Source organism: Balearica regulorum, chromosome 9, assembly GCF_011004875.1.
Source record: "Balearica regulorum gibbericeps isolate bBalReg1 chromosome 9, bBalReg1.pri, whole genome shotgun sequence".
NCBI classification, from domain to species: domain Eukaryota; kingdom Metazoa; phylum Chordata; class Aves; order Gruiformes; family Gruidae; genus Balearica; species Balearica regulorum.
In genome coordinates, this window is record NC_046192.1 from 413,664 (window position 1) to 436,711 (window position 23,048).

Below are 23,048 nucleotides of genomic sequence, written 5' to 3' on the forward strand. Positions count from 1 at the left end.
CCGCCTTCCCCGGGAGCACGGGGCCGCGGGCAGCGATCGGTCTCGTCCTGCGCGTCCCCGCCCGCCCCGGTGCCCCCTCACAGCGGCCTGCGCCCCTCCCCGCGTGACCCCGGCCGGAACCGGGAGCAGGGCGGGCCCGCGCCACCGTCCCCGGCCCCTCCGGCCCCGCCCCCGGCCCCGGTCGGCCAATGGCGGCGGGCGGGGCGGGGCCGGCGCTGGGCTAGTGCGCGCGGGCTGCGCGGGGCTGGAGTTGCTGCTACTGCTGCTGTGGAGGCGGCGCGCGGCGGGACGGCCCGGCCCGGCCCTTGGTGTGAGGTGAGGCGAGGCGGTGGTCCCGGCCCCTCCTGACAGCCGGCCCTGCAGGCTGGGCGGCGCGGCCAGGGGGAGCGGGCGGCGGGGCGGGAGCTGAGGGGGCCCCCCCGGGTGGGCTCTGGAGCGGGGCTGCCGGCGAGCGGCGCCCCAGGCCGGCGGCTCTACTCGGCCCGGCCCGGCCCACCCCGCGGCTCGGCCCGCCTGCGCGTCGGGTGCTTCCGCCGCCCGCGGCCGCTGTCGTGCGCTGCGGGCCCCGAGTGGAGGCTTTCGCGTGGGAGCCCGGCCGGGAAGGGGGCCTGGCCCTGCCCGGCGCTGCCCGCGCCGCTGAGGGTCTGCGATCCTCGCTCCTCCAGCCCTGAGGGCGGGGGCTCTGGCTGCTGGGGGCTCGGGAGAGCCTTCCCCAGCGTGCCGCCGGGGGCCAGGCCTGGGCGGCTTCGCCACTTTCTTCTCAGGCTGGGAGGGTTTGAGCACCTGCGCCCCGGCCCGGCCCATCCCCTCCCCTCCCTGCGAGGGACATCCCGGAGCTCGCTGGGGTGCGAGGGGGTAGTGCTGCACGGCCCCGCTGGTTCCCTGAAATCAGTTGAAGAAGCGTTCCCGAAGCCCTGCTCGTCTGTCGGGGACCAGCTGCGGTCCTTCTCCACCCTTCCTGCCCGTCCATCTCCTCCTTCCAGGCAAGCGTGTGGTCTCCTGCACACGGTGCTGCCGGCCACAGCAGTGCACGACCGCAGGACAGAGCCACGAGATCCCTTTCGTGGGCACGATGAGGGACGGTGTTTGTAACAGGAGCGAGGGCTCCGTGTTTCGGGGAGAGGCCTCTCTCCTGGTGCGTCTGGGGCACTCATAGTCTTCATCCCTCTTTGTTGCAGTTGTTGGATTCCTGATGCATCCCTTGGCGTCACCTTGGTGTAGTGATGTTGTTGGGTTGCTGTTGCCTAGTGAAAAGGGTAAAGGAGGAAAGTTTGCTTCTGGTGCACTGAAGGGACCTGATTTGAGAGCTGCTGAGAGCGCTTCCTTGCTGCTCCATGTGGGCTCCCACTGCGTGCAGTGGTGGGGATCCCTTTCTATGGGAGGCAGGGATCACCCTGCTCACACTTGGAGAGCTGGGAAACTGGTGTTACTTCAGAGCAGCCCTCCACATAGAGGCAAGGGATGGAGTGTCACGATGACTCTGTCACTGACCAAAAGACACCGTACTCCGAGTTCCTTTGAAAGCCCTTAGTATCTTGCACCAGCATATCCACAGGTGTAAGCTGCCTTTCCACATTTGCTGCTAGCTGAAAAACACTGCCTTGCTTCTGAAAAATAAGTTTCTTCCATCCAAGTAGAAGACAAAAATCATTGCAACTTTGAAGCTATTTTAAAAAGGCCACAAAAAGTACGTAGCTGCCTAAATTTTGTAAGTTTTGTTTGATCTGCTCCTTTACTTGGGGCTGAGAGCAGCAGTCGTTCTGTCACTGTGCTTCAGGGAGGTGGTTTAGTTTTGATGCCCCGTCCTGGTTTATAGGAAATTATTAGGGTAAGCACTCAATGCAAAGAAGTTGAGGATGGGTGAATGCAAGGAAGGTTGTTTTTCTTAGAACCACTAATATTGTCGTAACGTTGCATTTTAATTTTGCATTGATGAGGAGGTAAATGAGACCTTGTTCTGGCTTGCCTGGGGTGGGAGACTCTCAGTGCTGTTGGACGCTTTCTCTGCTCTGCCTATAGAGCCTCCTTTTCTGCTGGTGCTTGCAGCCTGTCTCAGGCTTCGCTCTTCCATTTTCCTCCGCCTTTGATTTAGTTGGTCCCTTTAACTGAAACGCTTCCTACATCATGCCACAGCAGTTTTTGTTAAGAAACATCTTATGTAGTCAGCTTACATAAAACGTAATATGTAACTATAATTGGTGGTGAAACTAGAAATAGTGCTTGGTTAATACTCCTTACACTCTTGTTTTTTGAGGCAGTTGGAGCAGGCCAGGCTGTTTGGGGCTTTTTAATAATTGTAACGGCATTAGTTGTGTGCACCAGGAGGGAACTGGATGTGGCGTGGGGAGATGCTCACATCTGCCACACCGCGGGCAGGGCGCTGCTTTTCTAGGGGAACGTGGCTTGCTTCTGCGCATTGTGTTTTCTCCCTAGGTGCTTGTTAGACCTTTAAAGTCTGAATATATGCTGGCTGGGGCCTAGTGTAGCGGTAAATATTTTTAGGAATGTGTCATCAGGAAGACGCAAGGCCAGGCCCCATTGAGTTTGCCATTCCTGTTAGCACCTGTGAGGAGGGACTTTGGCATCTTTGACATGACTTTGGTCTCTCCTGGCTGATAACCAAAGCTAGTAAAAGTACCCAGGAGCTCCTCGTTCAGTGTGGAGCTGGGTGGCCTGCCTGGCTCGCCTTTGGGAACCGGCTGGCTTCGGCTGGAGGGGAGGTTGCTGAAACCTCTCTGCTGCGGGGCTTCTCCGTGCACTACCTTGGCCGTCACCGCTCACATCTCTTTCCTTTTGAGTACCTGTAGTGTCTGGCCCTTCCAGTAGCTGTGTATTCAGAACGGGATGAATGTGTTCGTGGAGGGCTAATTTTAAGGGCGGTTGTCTAATAAATAGCTCGGTGAGGAGTATAACTGATTCTGGGCTACTGCAGTTGCTCGTAAGCTTCTGAGTGGCACCAGCAAAATCTTACCATACGGTTAAGTGATAAGGGCCGTGGTGTCATGGGGTTATAGATGGCACTGAGCTATGATTTCTCTTCAGATTAGAAGTTAGAGGTGTAACCTGGGCACCTGTGTCTGCTGATTTTTGCTGTTGTGGTGGTTTTAAAATTTGTGACCTAAAAGTTTTTCTCCTTGGCTGTGTGGCTGTGCAAACTGGGAAGTTCGGTGAAAGGATATGCACAAAGTGGTCTGAGAAAGGTGACAAATTAACGGAAAGTTTCTGCCACTGGTGGGTCGGGCAATGGGCAGCATATGCATGCTTTTAAGGTTGGCGTGTCCTCCTCATGCTTTCTCGTCGCGTATGTCATCAGCCGGGAAGCTGGCGGCGTCTCTGCGGTGGTCTCGGGCAGGACTCTGCAGCACTTGCGAGGGCTCTGAGAGACCGCTAAGCCCAACAAGCCTTGTGGTAGGTGTAATTGGGCATTTGTCCCTCTCCTGAGATAAGCTCATCTGTACAGGGGTCTGCAAGTACAAAAAGGAAAAAAACCAACCCAACCCCAAACAAAACGTTGAAACCCAGTGGTCTGCAAGCCAGGAAGCTTTTTGACCAGTCTCTATGTGTGCAAGGATTTAAACTTAAAACTTCCCACTAATTTTTAACGACATGTAAGGCTGGCTCCATTTAATTCCACAGAGCAGGCTGCCTACCTACTCAAAGCCTAGAGGGACAAAGGAATGTTTTCATGAGCTGCCTCTCTCCTTTTTAGACAAAACACGTTTATTACAAAACAATAATCTAACACTTCATTGAATTTTTTGTAGTGTGGTGGCCATGCGAAGGCTGTCCCAGCCTCAGTATCCACATACTTTCGATTGTTCAGACACAGCGTGGTATTTGGGAAATGCAACCAAAAGCGCCGAGGAGCTTATCGGTTTCCATGTGCATTTCTGCTGGGCGCCTTTCACATTGTCAAATACTTCATGCCAGCGGTGAGCATGAGGCAGTGGCTTTGTTGGGCACGTTGCACCCTGAGCACACGTGCCCCGCCTTCACGTAGACCCCGCTGCAATCCCCGTGCAAACATTGCTGCTGCTCCCATGGCACGGGAGAACCGGGGAGAGGCACGCAGGTTTTTTCCCCGTGTGAAATTAAACATTTGCTCTGCAACCGCTGCCACCAAACTACGAAAGTAAGGATCATGATGTAGGAGTCGGCCTACTTGAACTGGTGTAGATTTCTGTAACTGAGATTTTTGTCCACTGACTTAATCTGGGTATAGCGCAGGTTTGTCAGTAAGGTGAACTGTTATCTGCAGCAGGAATCTGCGTTCTGAAGGCTCTGAGCTGCCAGCGTTGGTGGAGTAGTTACAGTTTTGCATGAGTCATCATTTTGAGGGATGAAGAAAGTTAATTGTTCCTGTTATCTCAGGGTGCAGTCCAATGTTGTAGCAAAGTCAATGGGACGGCCAGGTACCAGTGAAAGGGAGTCCTGCCTTACCCTTCGCTGCCTGTGGCTTTTCTTGTGCTGTCAGCAGCACCCACGTTGCTTGTGGTGACCTGATTTAGGGACCTAAATTGGCAGAAAAATTAATCAGAAATTAAAATGTCAGTGTGTAAGGAGGGCGGAGGGCATAGGTTTGAGTATCCTATTTCCTGACCGTTTTTTGGAATAGTTATTTTTTTCGTGACTGATTTTTCTTCCCAGCAGCTGGACTTTTGACCACAGTTTCATCAACTTAATATTGGTTTTGATAGTGGGGTGAAGAGCATTAAATAAGGACTTTGTATGTGATTGTGCTTCAATGGGTAGTATTTTCATACGGGATATCGGTGAAAATTATCTTTCAGGCTGTAATTCTCTATTTTCTTCCATGTTTCTTTAGCCTCTGCTCACTGTTGAAAGATGGGAGAGATAGAAGGAACATACAGAGTCCTGCAGACTCCTGGCTCTCGCTTGGGTGTCCAGAAGACCACAGGAGTGAGTACCTTGGAGCCGGGACAGAACCTCTCTACTGCAATGGCATCATCGCCTGCCAAAACACACGAGCGGGACCTACCGATCAAAATAAAGATGTTGGACAACACAGTGGAGGTACTTGAGATTGAGGTAAGACAGGTTTGAACCTGATTTCAAGTGCACCTAGCCTCTGATAATGTAAAGCTCACAGGATGTGCTGCTGTACAGAGCAGGGACATTTTGGTGCAGTATCCGAATAAAGATTCCTGTAGGGATTTTACCTACTTACAAGTAGTTAAATGAATAATGCATCTTGTTTGTTAAAATCTTTCAAGCATAATAGATGTTTTGTGTTTTTAAAAGACTTTAAATACAAGCACATACTGTAACAAGAAGCTTTAACTGTTATTTGCTTTGGGGGAGCACCAACTATCTTCTGCCAAACTCTTCTTGCTTCCTGAGCCACATGCAGCTTTGTCGACTAGGCAGCTGGGAGAGCAGAAGAGCTTTTTTTTTTTTTTAGTTACTACTTTTTATGAATTATTTTAATGGTTTGTATCCTCTTCAAGTAAACTTGCTCCTAATTGAAAGTTTTTGCTTGTTGCCATGCTTTGGGAGGGAGCCACCAGAGGGGTGGCAATGTTTCTAAAAAATTGTATTTAAAAGGGCGCTTGCTTAGCAGTTGGGGAAACCTGCGTTGAGAAATACAAACCGTGCTCAAATTGAGGTGGTTCTGATTTTAATCAATCAAAAAGTTTTGTTCTTCACATTCTTGTTTCGTTCTCAGCATTAACCTCAGACTTAATTTTAGCTTACCTAAAGATCTGTAGTTAGAAAACAGCTCTGTTCTAGTGAAGATACTCAGCTATCGGGTATTCTACATTAGTATCAAATTGACTTTATAATTAGCACTTGTAGCCTTAGTTTGTTGCATAGAAAAAAATGTCTGTGGAGCTCTGAAAAAATAGTGGCTTTTGGAGATGTCTTCTACAGATTGCTGTTCAGCTATTCAACTCTCAAACATTAAATCTGTTTTTTTTTAATTTCTTTTTTTTTGGTTAAGTGTGAGGCTATGCCTATATCATCCTACCTGAGGACATAGAGGGTACAGCAAACCTCTCCATCCATCATTTACTCCATAGAACACAAAAGCCTTTTTAAAAAATATTTTAGAATAGTTTTTTTAAAAATCTTCTGACTTTGGTTCTTTTGAATTGTGATTAATTTTTTTCTTTCAAATTTTGGTCTAAACATTGGTGCTTTTGTGTTTTGATTTTAAAAAAGAAGAAAAAAATATACAAGCAACCCCACATTGGTGCAAGTCTGCTGTAAGCTGTTAAAATCAAGAAAGAATTTATAACTCCTAGTTCCTGCTTTACTACATGAAGTCAGTGACTAGAAATCTACTCTATATTAACACAGATGCTTTCCGCCTCTTCCTTGTCATATTTGTACCAAGTCAGTCTGCTCTTCTCATGCAAATCTTCTGCTTTCCTTGATAACCTTACCCTCTTCAGCTTACTTTGTAACTCTGACCTGGCTCTTTCTGACACAGTCAAAGCCTGCTTTATTGTCTTTGATCTGCTGCTGAAGGGAGATCCTTTGGCTATGCTCGCCTTTCAGACAACCTCTGAATCTTTTTCTGCCCTCAGACTCGCTGATGCTTGGGTGGCCCTGGGGTCCCATCCTGGAGCTCTGCCCTAGCTTCTCTGCTGCCCTCTAACCTCTGAGCACCCTCCCTTGGTACCCCTCGGTTCTTGTCCATGCTCGATATGGTTCACTGCTTTCCCAATACCTTGTTTTTTGAAGCTGTCTTGACCTGGTTCTCCTTCGCTTGCTGGAACAGTCTTGACTGTATATCCTTCTAGTTATCTTCATTGCTCTCTGGCTTCCATTGCAGGTACAGTTTAGCTCCATCCTTAACCCCTTGTCTTACCCTACAGCACTTTGATGTTAGTCTTTCTACCGAGCACAAATTCAGCTGTGGCTCAGTTTTTTTTATGATGTCTCAACTCTTGACTGTCTCTCAGCTCTGAATAAAATCAGCCTTTGCCTGATGAAATTTGTTTCTGATATTTATGTGTCAACATCGGGCTTTACATGTAAAAACCATAAATTCCTCACACTTTTTTTGACTACTGTGAGTCATACTGCAGTCTCACCTGTCTGACCAATATTGTAGTTTCTATTTCCTATTAGGAACTGTCTTAGTTTCCTCTTTTTACCTGGAAAGCTCTCTCTGATTACAACATTCACGGAAACACCTGAATTTGGGCAACTAGCATGCTGAGGCCATAGTTAATATTGTACTGTTCTTTGTGAGGTCAGTCAGAACTGAGCAACTTAGAAACTTTTGCCTAATGATGTAAGCGGCGAGGAGAAGGGGTTGTCCTTTGTTCATCTGTAGCGCATCGAGCACAGAAAGGTGCACAATCAGCAACTGTAGCATTAAAGTCCTACTAATACACTGCCTGCATCTCCTTTCATTTTTGTCTAAATGAGGTTGCAAATGATAGCAAACAGGGATGAGGTATTAAGTTATAACCCTCTGCCTCCTAATTTGTTAGCTGGACTGGTGGGATAGCAGTAACTGCTGGCTGTGATGGAAAATTGAAATTTGTCACTTGGGGATTGAGGGTAAGAATTGGGAAGAATCGGCCACATCTGCTGAATAGCTGGTGTGGGCTAACACAGGTGTTTTTTTTAAAAAGCAGCAAGAGAAATTAATGATTAAGCAGCTGTCCTAGAGGGATTGAGGCTGTGATTGCAGTGCTGCTTGCCTGCTCCTCTTTGTTTTTGCAATTTTTTTCACTGGGTGTGGAAACGAGAGGCAGTGTTGAGTTCGTTACCTGCTTCATGGGGTTTGTGTTTATTGATTCAGGTCAGCAATAATTTTCCAGTGCAGTGGGACACTGAGGCCTTTCTCATAGGTGCTGCTGGTACTGCCTTCTAATGGAGACATACCTTATGGCAAAAGGTGTTCTTCAAATCATTTTCCCTTCTGTCTTTGAGAACTCTGGCAAATAACTTTTTACTGAGAGAAGCGGTGTGTCGGTGGAAGAGACTGGGTAGACACAGCGGTCAGCTTCTGGAGAGAGGCCTTCTCTTTGTGCTGCGGTAGGGAAGCTGACGCAGGAGCCCTGCGTGCTGCCTCGTTTGTGAAGCAGCCTAAAATGAGCCACATCAGCAATTTTAACCGTACAGGATAAACAGAGTAGCCACAGTAACAATTTAATCCATGTGGTTTTTCCTTGTTATCCCCTCCTTTCTCCAAGGTGCTTTTAAAACACTTGCTTATCTCCTGGCAGGTGCTGGTGGATACTCTCGTTTGGTAGCTTTTCCCCATCCCTTGGGTCTTTTAACTTGCCAAAGAGCAAGAAAAGAGACTGACATAGTGCCGTAACGGATGGGATGAGAACAAAACAGGAAAGGACAGTCTTTGCTTCATGTTATTGTTGTATCTAGAACAGTGTGTTGAAAGCTCAGTATAGCTACAATCCACTGCCTTTTGTCTCAAATCTACTCTCTCTGTTCACACTATCTGTACTGTAAGGTTTTCTTTCTAATTATGAACTTTGTTAGTATCAGGGAACTATTCTTTAAAGTATGCTGGGGCAGAGCTCTGCTCGGGGGGGAATCCGTTTTGAATGTTAGGGGATGGAGAAATGCTCAAATGTTTTCTAGACTTTAAAAAACCTGAAAATTGCGTATTTATGGTTTCTCCTTTCCCTCCCAAAACAGAAAAGAGAATGAAACATACCCATCTAAAGCTAGGCTGGATTATTAATTATTTTCATGAGTGGTGTTGTTGTTTTCCCTTTTTACGGCCAGCTTGTTTAGTCAGTTCAAATCTGGCATGTGCCGTATCAGGGGTACCTGTCCTCTTCCCTCCAATCTAAGTCTGTCCAAATGGGCGGTTCTCCAGACTACTAGCTGAACGATCAGAAAATTGAATTTAATTCAAACCGTGGGCACACTTCAAAGTCATCAGGGTTTTACAATAGAAGTTCTGCCAGCTTTCCTGATTTTCTTAAGAGATTAAACTTGGAGGCCTTTGATCAGCATAAAAACGTGGCAGACTCTTAAGTAGAAGGGGCTGGGCTGGGTTTAATTTGTCAAAATGACCGCTTGGTGAAATTATACTTGTCTGGTGCTGCTTATGGAAGACAATAAAGTGTGCTGCAACAAAGGACAACTTAGACTATAGGAATTTAGGGTAGGAGAGTGTGATTTATACTTGCTGAAAGCTTTTGCATTGATTTGTGGAAGAGATGGAAGGGGAATGTATTACAGCGACAGATACAGGGACTGTCGAAGACTTAGAGTACAGCGTGTGTGAGTGGGTTAGAGGAAACAAGGGGTCTTTTTGTGTGGCATAGTTGGAAGAAGAGTGGTGCTGATGGCAGTTGAGAGTCTGGTGCTGTCTTAAAATCCCGGTAAGTGAAATAGCAGGTTTAGTCAAGAAGAAAGCGGTCAGACTTGCTACGTCTTCCAGCTGCTTTCTCTGATGCAGTACTTTTTGGGGGGATCTGTAGACAGGCAGGCTGTAAGGTCTGCCTCTCTGATCCAGTTTTCTCTTTGCACTGGTTTATAAGACATTTAATGGCATCACTGCCATAATGTGATGTTTAATATTTGGTCTATATGTTGTTCCTTGTGTGCTTGCTTTAAGTGAATTATGCTCTCTGCTATGAGGAAGTGCCCTGGAAAAAGAAGTTTATATGATTATGCTTCAAGTTTACCAAACTCTGTTTGGCAAGAACTTGGCACCTCTTCAATTGTGTGTACTTCCTTGTCTCCTTCTGCTTGAATGTAAAATAAAATTTGGGAGTGAAAAATGCATATGCATTATATTATAGTTGAATTTTTTTCTATTTTCACCTGCTGGAAAATGAATTCTGTAGAACTGCAGTAGCCATCATAAAATAATAGCACAGTTCTTGGTGCTTGGCAAAACCAGGTGGGTCTGCCTGCCTGGTGTACTCAATGGGAAAACTTAAACTAGAATTTTTTCTTTCATGCTGTTCTTTGTCGGGTTGCTTTGAGCGCACAAGTCTGTTCTTTCTTTTTTAAATATAATGAAGTAACTTGCTTCTCAATAAAACATGTTAATAGTCTAAGTTAGGTTTATGTTGATTTGAATTTGCCTCAGATTTCAACAAACTTGTGCTGGGATTTTGGTTTTGTCCTGCAGTCTCGCCATGCTCTGAAGTTGTTCTCTGTGGGTCAGGCGAGTGCCAGCGTTCTGGTGTCTCAGAGTGTGAAGCTGGGCCTTAGGAAAACGCTTTTTCATTTTGTCAGAATTTTTCCTATTTTCTGTATTTCTACCAGACCTGTTGTTTCCTTGTGTGTGATTCAGTTTCTTGAAGATGGTTATATCTTTTCTCATTTTCTTACCGAGTGAAAGAGCAAGTGTGTTCTGCATCCCTGCGGCGCTGTGCAATGTGTCCTTCTCCTTCTGACACCGATGGGCTGCCTGGGAGGGAAATGCTCGGCTCCACTGCTGTTCATGAGAACAAGCTAGTCAAATAAAATTACACTTTTCCCCCCTGTATTTTCTTATTAGTTACTGTCTTCTCACTGTTCGTGTCCATTTTGGAGTTTACTGATGTACCCTGTGAAACTTACCATTTTATCACCACAAAATTTAAGTGGCTTATTCTATACTAAGCTGAAAACAGCTACTTGATGATTACTCTGTCTAATAGTGATACTGTCTTTGCTGGCCACCTATATAACTCTTCCTTGGTTTATTTAAATGTACAAAGTGCAAAATTACTTTCCATTCGTATGTTTAGGATAGACTGGAATAACTATGTTTAGTTACTCTGGTTTCAGTGCACTTTGCAGGCATCCGTAATTGAAAAGGTGTTGTGAAGATGGCACCTCTTCAGATGCTCCTTGTTTCCGACCAGCTGTTGGAGCCCACGATCTTGACTCGCTGCAGTCGGGGCCCCTGAAATCAGGAGCTGGGCTGGGACTACGGGAGGTTTTTGAGGTGGTGGAGGAAGCAATCTGACAGCTCATATGTGCCTCGTGGCTTCCTGTGGTTTGGAGAGAGTGTTTTCAGCCCGAGCACGCTGAAAAATGCTGCTTCTCAGTAACTTCTTATGGTAGCGTTAGTACCCCTGAGAACTCTGTTGGGGCTGAAGCAGAAATTACACGGCTTAAAATGCTGTTATTGAGGAGTTTTAAGAATATGCATCTGTTAAAAATGGAGAGCGTGCTGTGGGCACTTAAAAACATATACTCTGAAATGATTTTTCAGAGAGGCTGTCCTTACTGCAGGCTGTGGCAAACCCTGAGCCGGTGTTTTGGCACTCTCCGGCAGGACAGGACAGCCTGCTGTCGGCTCTCCGGCAGAGCCAGGCTCTGGCACGAGCTGCCCTCCTGCCTCTCCCTTGCTCTTCCTTCGCTTGCTCAGACCTTCCTTTCATAAAGGCTTTTTTCCCTCTGTGCTGTAAAAGTATTAACAGCTTAAATATGTGGGAAGTGGGAGGACAGGCTGCTTCTGAATCCTATTAAGTACTGTGCTGAAGGAATCAAGATGCTGTGTTAGTCAGCTCAGTGTTTTTCTTCCCTGGCCGGGAAGAAATAGTCAAAATTCCAGAAAGAATCATAGCCAGATGTTTGTCATTGCTCCGGTTTGACTCTCCTAAATATGGCAAATAAGCTGCCTTAGGACTTATTTTTGCCTGACCTCAGAAGAGAAAGTTAGTAATTCACTATTTAAAATTTGAAGTTATTATAGGGTTTAAAAAGAAAGTAATTGAAGCTTTGCAATTTGTGTACTGTTTGATTCTACTATATAGTTTTTTAAACCTGTTATTTTGTTTGGGGGCTTGCCTTTTTTGATGCTATGTAAGAATGTGGTATTGGGTGGGGAAAGGTAAAACTGCAGCCACTTTATTGATAGGCATTTGAGGTGTATGTGTGGGGCTTTTGTTGTTTGTTTTTTTGTTTTTTCAAGGGAAGATTTGAACTTAAATTGTATTATAAAAGCAATTTACTACTTTACATCTCTCTGGACATTAGGTGTTCCATTATGTGAAAATTGAGTTATACTGCAGTAAAGGAGAAACAATTGGAATGTTCCTGTATGAAATATGAATGTAATAGATTGAGTTCATAACTGTGTGCCTGTGATGTACTACAGCGAGTATGCTTTCACCAGAGATGAAAAACTTCTCTTGTACTGTTCCTCAATTCACTCTTCTGAACCCGTATGAGAGCCACATTTACTTAGCTTAACCCTGAGTTGGTGTAAAGCTGAACTCTTTTTAAGGTCTCTTTAATTTATCGTGAACATACTGAGAACTTCCTGCCTGTAATTGCTTTCTGGATGAGATCTGATAAAGTAAACCAATGCATAACTTAATGGTCTTGGCATACGTGCAGTGGTACAATTCTTGTACTTAGTTCCTTTAGGGCGCCTTCCGAAGTAACAGCCTTGTAAAGAAGAAACTGTTACCTGTTAACTTCCTTACTAATTTAATAATGTATTGTCATCACTAATAAAGAAGGGAAATACTGTTAGTTTCTTAAACACTTCTGCAGAATGCAAGTGTTCATTTCTTTTTTCATAATCTAATGACAAAGGATTGTGAAAATCAGCTGAAATCAGTGTTATGCCATTCTATCAAAATAACAGTAAGAAATGCTATATTAAAAAAAAAAAAGTAAGTAGTTCTCTGGAAGCCCCCTCTGGGTGTGGGTGACATTCAAAGCTGGTTCCACAGATGGATAATTCTGTAGAATATATAGAGCATGAAAGGAAAAAAACCCAAACCACCCAACCCAAGAAACAACCCACAGTCAGCTAAAGACAGCTACAGAAATGCAGTGTGCTAAGAGGCAGTTAAAGAAATTTTAGGTTAGTGCCTACTGAAAAAAGGGACTTGTTGAGTAAGGATGGTGTCTCCTGGTACCCGGCTGTGTTTACAGAAGCAAAGCCTTGTGAAAGTGCATTTCAGTAAAGAGGGTTGCAAAAGCATACCTGTGTGTCATCTGGTTCTCCTTGCAACAAAACACATTTCTGGCAAGGGCAACGTCGCCTGCTTGTGTAAGAGAGAGACCATGTAAATTGAATATTTAAAAAACTGTGCTGCAGTGATGATTTACTTTTTAAGACTGGTATGTTGGATATGGAGGGGGGAGGCCCCATCTGTCTGACAGAGCAGTCTTTCATGAATAAAAATAAGTTTAAAAGGGAAAAAAAATAGTATTTAGCTACTAAGTAGTCTATATCGTGAGTTCGGACACACTCCTGGAAGTCTTTGAACAGCTGCTGCATGCATTGCTGCCCTGACCCGAGCTGCACGGCTGCAACCCACAGGTACGAAACGCAGAGGGGAAACAAATTGGCTCGCTAAATCGGAGTATATTGCTCTTTAGTAATCTCTTTTCCCATGTAGTAGAACTTGTGATGCCTTTTTGACAGGTTTGTATCACTGTGCTTGGGTTTTGCACACAGGCATGTATTTTGGAGCGCTCTCGTGATGGTGAGAGGAGGTTTGAAAACATCACTTAAGTTGTTTCTTCCCAGCCGCACAGCAGAGGAATGGGAAATGAAGTGTTTTTACTATTAACGCCTCCTCGCTGCTCAGGCAAGAGAAAGGCTGGGAGCTCAGCTGCAGGCCTGCTTTCCAGGCAGTGAGATCCGGGCTGACGTGTTTGACATCTCTGCTACCTGAGCTGCTGCTCTTCTCCGGCCGCCCCTGGCAGAAGGCTTGGGCTCAGCATTTGTGGAGCCTGAGCACAAAACGGGAGTGGTAAAATACTCATATTAGCTTAAAAAAGGGAGAGAGAGGGCTTTGTAGAGACCGTGTTAGAGCTGTCCGACGTGTACTTCAACTCTTACCATGAAAGACAAGCATCACTGTGCCCCTCAGCCCACTTCTCAGGCAGCTAGCTCAAAGCCAGAGGTGTAAAGACTCCTGCTGGAAAGGGGGAAGTTAACAAAGCTTTGGCTTTATCTAATCTGGCCTGTAGGTATTTATTAACCCATCGCCATCGTATCAAAGCTCTGCTCAAAGTACAGTGGGGAATGATGTTAGGACAGCTGGTACAATTTCAGTTTTACAGGAGACAAAAGATAGTTTTGGCCTTTCCTGAAAAAAAATAGCTGATTTGTGTAAAGAATCTTTCACAATCACCTTATTTCCGTAATGTTTTAGACTATTTCCTTCAGGCAGACTTCCTCAAGTGGTGTGCTAGCCTGGAGTACTGTAACACCTCGGAGGGAAAGCCCAGATCAAATCTGGTTGACGTTAGCATGTATAGTGGCTTTGAGGCAAAAGCATAATTAATGGAGAAAAACCTAGCAATTTTAGTAGTCTTTTTTATGAACAAAAGGAAACAAAGTAATATCTGTGTTTAAAATGACTTAAAACCATAGTTTTATTTATATACATAGACACACTTATGAAATGACGCTGTGCAAGTTCCTAGAGTACGTACAGTTGAAATGGATGAAGTGGCCGGACACGGTGGAGGGAGTGGGTGTAGGAAGGGTGCAGTGGTTTGCACAAGCGCATAGAGTCTTGTAGCAAAGTTTGGAGGGGGGGAAGATTAAGACCACTAGTCTCCTAACTTCTAGTTTCTTAGCTTTGTTCTACTGTTTTACAGCTTGCACGAACGAAGGAGGTGCTTAGACATTCTGTTACGAACCTTAATTTCTTGAAGTGGAAAAAAGGGTTTTTTTGAGAATGGCTAACAACGGCACACTCTCCATTTTGAAGGCAGGCCATTGTTCTAACTAGGTACTTGTATCTGTCCTTGGTTATTTCAGCCATGAAGTTGTTTAAAGGCTTGCAATAGCGCAGCTATTTAACGTAGCATGCTGATGAGGCTGAGCCCTTCCAAGTGCACGCTCCATGTTTGAGGAAGGCTGTCGGTGTGGCGTTGCAAAGGGCAGTGTCACCCTTTGCAGATTATTTGAAGTAGTATGGGTTATAAAAACGGTCCCAGCATCACCATTAGCAGAATTTTTCTGGCATTTCAACTACCACGATCTTTGCCTCTGTGTGGGATCAGCCACCCCAAAGCAGGTGCTTTCCATGATACAGTTGCTGCTGTCATCTGAATGTTTAATTATTAGCAAGCATCAACTCAGGTGCCAAGCTCTCAAGCAGCGGTGTCCTGTGAAACTTTTTCCAGCGATGTGGTCCAGGGTTTTAATTTGGGTGACTTACCTCCTCCCCAGGTACTCTAGAGCAGTGTATGAAGCAGAGGTATCAGGGGGTGCATGGTTATATTTTTCTCTCCAGGTAATGAAAGCGACTGAGAATTTCTGCTTGATGCCCAAAAGTTTTTATGTGGCTCTTCCATGTGCTGTTTGTATATAGTGCTTGGGGACCATGTGTTGGCTGAATTCTTAACTGTGGTGCCGGTTGGTTTTTCTCTGAGCACGCTGTGTTTTATTTCAAGTGCTCCATTTCAGCATGAGAGCACTTTTGGAACTTGGGACCATTTTTTATCTCTACATGCTATTAAGTATACATTTCCCAATCTTATTCACATAATTCCCTCCCTCTTGGGGATCTTTTCCCATGTCAACAAATTATTGTTTTCCTACTTTCAGGCATCCAGCAAGTCTAGCCACTCTGGAAAAGCATGTTTGTTGGGTAGAGCTGGTTCATTTGGCAGTGAAGTGCTTCAGCACTGCTTGAACCTCTAAATGATCACAGGTTTAAAGCTAACCTTAATTAAATGAGCCAGAGGCTTACATTTTTAGAATAATTTGTCTGGCTGTGGATTCTGTTTTTAAAAAAAAAAAAAAAACCCACAAAAAACAAACCAAACCAAAAAAACGCAAAAAACCAACAAACTGAACCACTGAAATCTTAGGACAAAAAGTCTTGGGGAGAAGTCTTAGAATTTTTTTTTAAAACAAAAAATTATGCCCAAGATGCAGTGTAATAATGTAAATTAAAATATGTCAGAAATTTGTATTTGGTTTTGCAGCTTCCATGTTTGAGTAAATTGGATTTCAATGCCATATAGAAATCCTGTGACACACAATATTTAAAAACAGTAGTACATTTTCAAGATGAAAATTTATGCTATCTGATTTGTGAAGAAGTTATGAAGTCATTTTCAGGCTGGCGATGTGTTCCCAGAGTTCAGTCTGCAACCATGAAATAAGAAGTGCCGCGAGGCTGCGGCTTGGGGCGGATGCGGGTGTTCGTGTTGCTCCAGCGGTGCTTCCTGGCGTCCGGGGGCTGCCCTGCCGGTGTGGTGACGGTGCGGGCTGTGGGCCTGGGAGATGAGCTCTGGCGATGGGTTCGGCTTCCTCGGGGTGAGCCGGGAGGTGCTGGCAGCTGGACTGTGCTCCCTCGGGTGGGGAAAAAAAGTTTTAAAAAAAAAAAAATCATATCAGTGACTAGGGTAGAAAATTGGAAGAAGTTTCACAAACCTTATCTGCATGCTGGGTGGACTCCTGTAGGTTGGAGCTAATTCTGGAAGAAGTCAGGATTGTCATCTTCAGTGAGCAACGGGTAGAGACTGAGGTGGTGGGAAGCAGCGGGGAGGACCCCGTAGGAGAGAGTCAAATCCCTGCCATCCCAGGCTGTGCATCCGATGCTCTGTGGGTCGTTATAAAGGCATTGCAAACCCTGGCTGGTGGTAGTAAAGTAACCTGTTGGTATATAAGAGTGAATAAAACAAATACGTATATTTAAAATACCATTTTCTTCACAAAGTATTAAAAGAAAAATTGAAATAATTGAAGCTGAAAGTTATTGCTAGATGTTCAGATAATGAAAATGAAATAATATTTAAACAGTATTTGGCTGAGCATGTGAAACCAGAGTTTGAGGCGTCTGTTGTTACCAAGGTACCCATTTTTGTGGGGAAGCAGGGACCCGTTTCATTTGAGTTACTTGTTCCAACTAAAATTGAAGAAACTAAATATTTTTTACTTTTCCAGTCTATGGATTAAAAATTAGATATGGAGCTGCGAAGTTGTCTTGGTTTAGCCGTGAAAACAAAAAGTTAACAAATGGTATTCCTTATATTATTTCCTTCTTTGTAATAAATGTGGTTTAAACATGCACCCTGTATTCATAAATGCAGTTTTTGTTTATAATGTGGCATTAATGATAGTTATTAATAGGCACTTTTGAAGGCATTTTTTATGTATCACGCTGCATTTGGACAGAGATCTAACAGATTACAAAAGGGCTGTAGATAAACAGAGCTATAAACTCACTGAAATGCTTGTGTATTTGTGGTTAAGAAAGGATATAACAAGTCTGATGTAACTACTCTGTTTAGTTGCTGATTGCCATTTTTTTGTTTCAATTTGTCAAAAGATGAGAAATCACTTTTTCATTAGTAAGACCGCTAACGTGCACCAAAAGAAAAAAAACATCAAAAAATCTGTGAACAGTGAAGGGATCTTTATTTAAATCCGTTCGGTTTACTTTTCATGCCTGCACTTCTCCTTGGCTGCCCGTGGATCGTTCTGTGTTGGCCACTTGTCAGGGATGATGTCAAATATAAACTTCTTCCTCATGCAGATACACTGTTTACTGGAGGATTTGCTCTCCCAACAGTCGCAGATTTCTGTAACACAAAATCCAAGGGCAGCTGGTGTTTGAAGTGGAGGGCCGGTGGCTCCAACGGCTCTGGCTGCGCAAGTTTCCATTCTATACCTCTGCTTTATAACTCAGTTTTTTCCAAACTCTTGGCTTTTGGAATGATTTTTTTTTTCTTCTCCCCCCCCCCAGCCTAAGTGCTCCCAAAAGTGGATTTTGTTTTTGGAAAGTTTGAGCAAGGGTAATTTGTCTGTTTTGGAATATGAGAATACTACTCATTATGAAAATACTGGGGTTTTTTTGTTTGGTTTGGTTTTTAGTTAAAATATGTGGAAGCAGAAAGTTCAGATGTTCTGGAAGACATGTTTGGGAGTTACTGGGGAAGAATTGGTTGCGATAATACTGAAGTATGGTCTACTGAAAATCATAGGCTATGCGTTTCTAGTTTGTTTTTTTGTCTTCCTAAGCTACAACGTTATGGCAAAGGGAGGATTTGCCATGTAGGTAGTGATAGATGCTACATGAGAAAACAGGAAACAACAGATGGGATGATAAAAGAACAATAACTGTTGTTCTAATTTTTTAATTTTTAATTTGCATTTTACTCATCCATCCTGAAAATTGCTAACACTGAATATGTTTACTTTTCTGACTGAGTAAAAAATAGAGATACCTCCTTCAGTCAAGAAACTTTGGCTTAAAACTGTTGCTGTTTATTTCTCTTCTGCGTAGCACTGCCTTAGCCCTGAGCCTGGTCCGAAGGCACTACCAACCCCTCCGGCGTGCGGGCAGGGGATTGCCACCCCGGCGTTTTGCCAGCGCAGTGCCTTCCGTAGCATCACCGCCTGGCAGGATACCCTGCTCGCACAGCTCTGAGCCGTCCTTTCAGGCTTGATCTGAATATACAAATCGATATGGAAAAAAAAATAGATCTATTGTACTGAGCAGCCTTCTAACGGTGACTTGTTACAAAAGTCTGTAGCACGGTTAGAGCTGGGATGCTGGGGAAAGCTTTTATTAGCTGCTGATCTATTTTTTTTATTTTTTTTTTTTTTACCCTGTGGGGTTTTTTTCCCTCTTTCTTCTTTATGTGGAATAATTCAGTAATTCTGTAATATCAGTAGTCGTCGTCTTGGCAGCATATAAAGAGTAATTGAGAAGTTAGGAATGGAAAGTATGCCGTGTTGTGAATTTGTATTGAAAACGGGACCTTTCTGAAATGCATTCATGCAGCTTCTTGCCCTGACGTCAAAATTACAGTAATTAAGTAATTGCTTAAAAGCAGGACAAAGCAAAATCTTTTATGCAGATTAAACAATGACATGGAGCTACCCACTATATAACTTTCATTTTTGTCAACTTCAAAATGTTAAAGCAGCATTTTGGAAAGGATGGTTATAAATGTAACAATTTGAGGAACTCAATAGCTCTAAGAAGAATTTTCCCACAGCATTTGAGACATAGTAATAAAAGATTTTCTGTCTCAAGCTTTTGTAACCTATTTTTATTTAAAAATAAAATTAATAGTGTTCTTTTAAAATGTGGCATTGTTATTGTTGCTTTATATTTTGAAGGAAGTACTGTGGAATGGTACTCAGCTTAGAATGAGGTTTTTCTCAACTTGTTATTGCAAATTACACCTAAAATTACAGTTGGTAGTCCAGTCAAAATAATTTTACACTTTTAATATTTGGCACCTTTATAATTTATTTGGTGGCAAAGTGCTCTGACCATCTTAATTTCTTCCTCTCCAGTTTCTCTGGAGAAACTCGCAGTGGAGGGAGAGAGGCGCCATCTCCCCATCTGGGATGATTTTAACGGCTTGGACAGGACACAGTTTCTTTAATCAGCACAGTGACTGTAAAACTTGTCTGTCACTGGACATCTTTCACACGTTAATCCGAGTTTATCAATTCTAACAGAAGGGGGTTGGAACTAGAATTACTGCTTATTTCACAAATGAGAAGTCAGAGGCTTGGGGTCACAGGACATCTCCTGGTCAGCGGCTTCTAGAGGTTAATAGATCTAGCCGTGAAAAGGTATCCCATCTTCTGCAGATGGAACTCCGTGAGGTCGGTCAGGGTATTGCTGCATCCCACAAATATCACTGGCTAAAAAGTATTCCTTTCTCAAGTCTGTAGTGCCTGTAAACAGTACGCATGTGATGATAATATTTCTGTACCTTAAAAAAAGTCCTACTATATTTAAAGAGATTTTTTTCTGTTACCATTTTAAGATTCATTCACAAGTGCAAGGCAAGCAATATATTTCATTTGAAAGTTAAAAATTTGATTTTTAAAATGCATGTCTCCATTTCTCTTGTCCTGTGGCAAGCAGTCTGTAGCATGCCTGAGAAACATCCTGTAGACAGAAGAGCAAGAATGTTACTTACTGAAGATGTGATTTACTGTTACCTGTATCATTCCTTATTTCTTTGTCATCATTTAAAAACAATCCCCTCTACTCACAGAGCCTTCTGCAAGCATAGATTTTGGCTAAAAAAATTAAACTGTGTTCTTACAAAGAAAACACCAGTTTAGACATCTCAAAACTTGCCCACAAAGAGGAGAGCGCTCCATACCACATTATCTGTGTCACCTCCCAACCAGGCATCTCTGTATCCACTGCAGTGACGCAGAACTGGATCATTTCTCCTGACTTGCAGCTTTATTTGGGGGTTTCAGCATCAGTGCCCTGACCCAGCATGACACCAAGAAACATTTGAATGATTAGTGTTTGTGGGAGTGAATTCGTCTGACCTGTGCTTCACACCCATGGTGGCCCTTAGCGGTAACTGTGACTTGTGAAAGCACAAATGAGAAGGACAAGCCGATCTCGTATCGTTCTCTGCCCTGTTTCTGTACGTTCCTCCTTGGTTGTGGCTTTGGGTTCAGTCAGCTCCACTCACATCAGTGCGATTCCCAAAGCTATTTCAGATTTGCAGTACTCCAGAGCTGTCATACTTCTTCTCACTGAAGTTTGTTTTTTTTTAAATACAGAGCTAAATTGTACTGTTCTAAAAACAGATGGCTAGTTAATCTCTTTTTCTTGTAAGAAGCGATTACTTTTGAATTTTTATGCATCTCAGTAATGTGAAACAATTTCCCCAACTTTCACCATCTTTTTTTGCTTTTTTTTAAACCCTCTTTATTTTAGCCTAAAGCAGCCCATTTTTTCTGGTAGATATTTTCGCGCATTTCATTAAATTATTCTAATACTAATTTACTATAATACCTAATACTTTTAAAAGATACACCATTCTGAGTTTAAAGAGTCAATTACAGAACTGTGTGCCTGCTTTGATGGGAAAGTCATAGAGTCTTCTGGCACTCTGACTTTTCCAAATAAACAAGACCTCGTTGGCATGAATGCCCGAGGTGTGTTCTGCCGGATAACCTGGCCAACCAGAGCGATGCCAGACCCTGTCACTGCAGTTGCAGGATCACTTCCATAGTCCAAGGTAGAACGTGGATGTCAGTGGCCACGCTACCTCCTTCTGCAGCCTGCACTAGCCGTCTGGCTAGCTTTTGCGCGTTGCTGGAACAGGTACGGAGGAGTCCGTTCTTTTCATGGACTGATGTGCAGGTTCATAAATGCTGTTTTTCTTGTGGTGGCTGCTACAGTCATGCAATAGTAGATGCTGAGAGCAGGCTCGTATGTCTTAATAAGAGACCCCAGCGTAGTTGTTTTGGGTGTGCTGTGAAAGTTTCCCTTTTTCTCCCGTGTCACTGTAGCTGCTTTCTGCCGATGTTTGTTTTGTGGCTTTGCACCTAACTTGACTGTGAAAAGGGCTAGCGAGTGGCTTCTTGAGGGAAGGATTCCTTGCAGGTGACCTTACACAGAAGGCGCGGTGCAAGAGGAGGGTGTTCGGGTTCCCACTATAGCCTTCCTGTTTATTTCTTAATTAACAGAATAAATACTATCACCTTGGGTTTTCTGGAGTGCTATTGCAAGAAAAAATGAGAGTTTTTCAAAGATGCTTCTTTGTAGAAGTCAAGTTCTAGTTCTATCAGCAAAGGCCTTGCATGTGCTGCGGTGAGCAGCCTCCGCTCAGTCGGTGTGATCCCTGGCAGCGATCAGCCTGGCCCAGGAAATCCTGCTTGCGCAGCTCTTGCTTTCCTGCTGGGCTGGCCGGGGCTTCCTAGGTCAGGGCTAAATTCTGGTTGGGTGCAAACCGCCCTGCACCAGCCTTCCCCAGCTCTCTTGGACTCTCCTAGAACATCTGCGCATGTTTTCCAGTCTTGCCAGTGTGCAAATTGCACGTGGCTTGTGTGGTCCCTGGTGTTGCTATGAGCAAGAGAGTGCACGTTTGAGTGGGGTTTTGGCAGCCCCTGCTTCGGTCTGCTGCGGCTGGGGGGGGAGCCACACTGTCCAGCTACACAAACAAATGGTGCTGGTTTGTTGAAGGAGCTGCAAATAGTTTGCAGCTGATCTAGTCTGCTCTCAGAGCTGACCCTGCTCTGAGCAGGAGTGTGGATGTAGATGACCTCCAGCAGCCCCTTCCGGATTGAGTTCCTCTGGTTCTGTGAAACTTGTTTGTATGGAGCCATGCCTGTATATTGCATGTTTGTGTGTTACAGTGACAAAAATAACGTGAAGAATCTCTGAGACATTTTTCCACAGTTTCTAAAGATGCTATAATTTTTTTCTGATTTGTTGTAAACTTTCTTAACTTAATCTCACTGTGTGGTTTTGTTTTTTGTTTTTTGTTTTTTGTTTTTTTTACTTCCTTAGTCAAAATATTATGGCCATATGTTATTGACAGAGGTTTACAAGCATCTGAATTTGATTGAATCGGACTACTTTGGGATTGAGTTCCAGAACATCCAGTCATATTGGGTATGTATAGTTCCCTGACAAATTCGGTATAATAAACAGTTTGGGTGAATGCAGTTGCCTGGGTGTCAAAAGTTTCAAAATCTGCTGGAGTCTCGTGTAGGATAATCTCTTTGATTATTGTACATCTGCTTTGCTAACCAGAACAATGACAACTAATAAAGCAGAGAGGAGGAATCAGGTTCTACTTCTTGTTAAATCTCAAAAAATGTATAAAGCAGTTAGTTACTGTTGTTCCCGCTTTCAGGGGCATAAATAAAATCCTTCCTCCCTCTGAAGGGGGAGCATCAACTTAAAGTGTAGTCTGTGGAGCACTGACAAAATCATAATACAATGAGTAATTTTGATAATGCTCATATTTATCTTCAGTTAATTCAGTCTTCAGTTAATTTCCCAGAAGAGTCATTATGAACCTCTATGAATAAGTATAAACCTACCTCAGCAGACTTACAGACCTGCAAGCTTTTTAAATCATTGATCTAGATAAATGCTGACACTCTCAGCCTCCTTGTTGCTTACCCTGTACCTTGCAAAGAGGACAGTGTGGCTTCTAAACTAGAAAATGTTCCCGAAACTGTGTGTTCATTTTTTTTTTCCTATTACTTTTTCTAGTTTTAGGACTCACACAGAAAGTATGGCTGAGAACATAGCACTAATACATGCTGCTCTTGAGCCAAGGAAATACGCGAAATCTTGTTTAGTTTCCGTTTCTTCTGCAAAGCATCCAAAGTGTTTCTGCATCTAATAAGGTTCTTAAAATCCTCAGCTCTCTCT

The 23,048-nt window shown here is 43.9% G+C and overlaps 1 protein-coding gene across 3 annotated transcripts in view; it reads left to right on the top strand.

Annotated features, from left to right (window-relative positions):
• Window positions 1-584: 584 nt before the first annotated feature.
• FARP2 (FERM, ARH/RhoGEF and pleckstrin domain protein 2) overlaps window positions 585-23,048 on the top strand; it is an 82,094-nt gene continuing 59,630 nt past the window's right edge. The window contains exons 1-3 of one of the 3 annotated variants that reach the window (XM_075760628.1): window positions 585-983; window positions 4,826-5,049; window positions 22,173-22,277. In XM_075760628.1, the coding sequence (XP_075616743.1) occupies window positions 4,846-5,049; window positions 22,173-22,277 (309 nt within the window). In that variant the 5' untranslated portion in view covers window positions 585-983; window positions 4,826-4,845. The remainder of the gene's footprint in view (window positions 984-4,825; window positions 5,050-22,172; window positions 22,278-23,048) is intronic. The other 2 variants (XM_075760625.1, XM_075760627.1) reach the window with 2 other exon arrangements.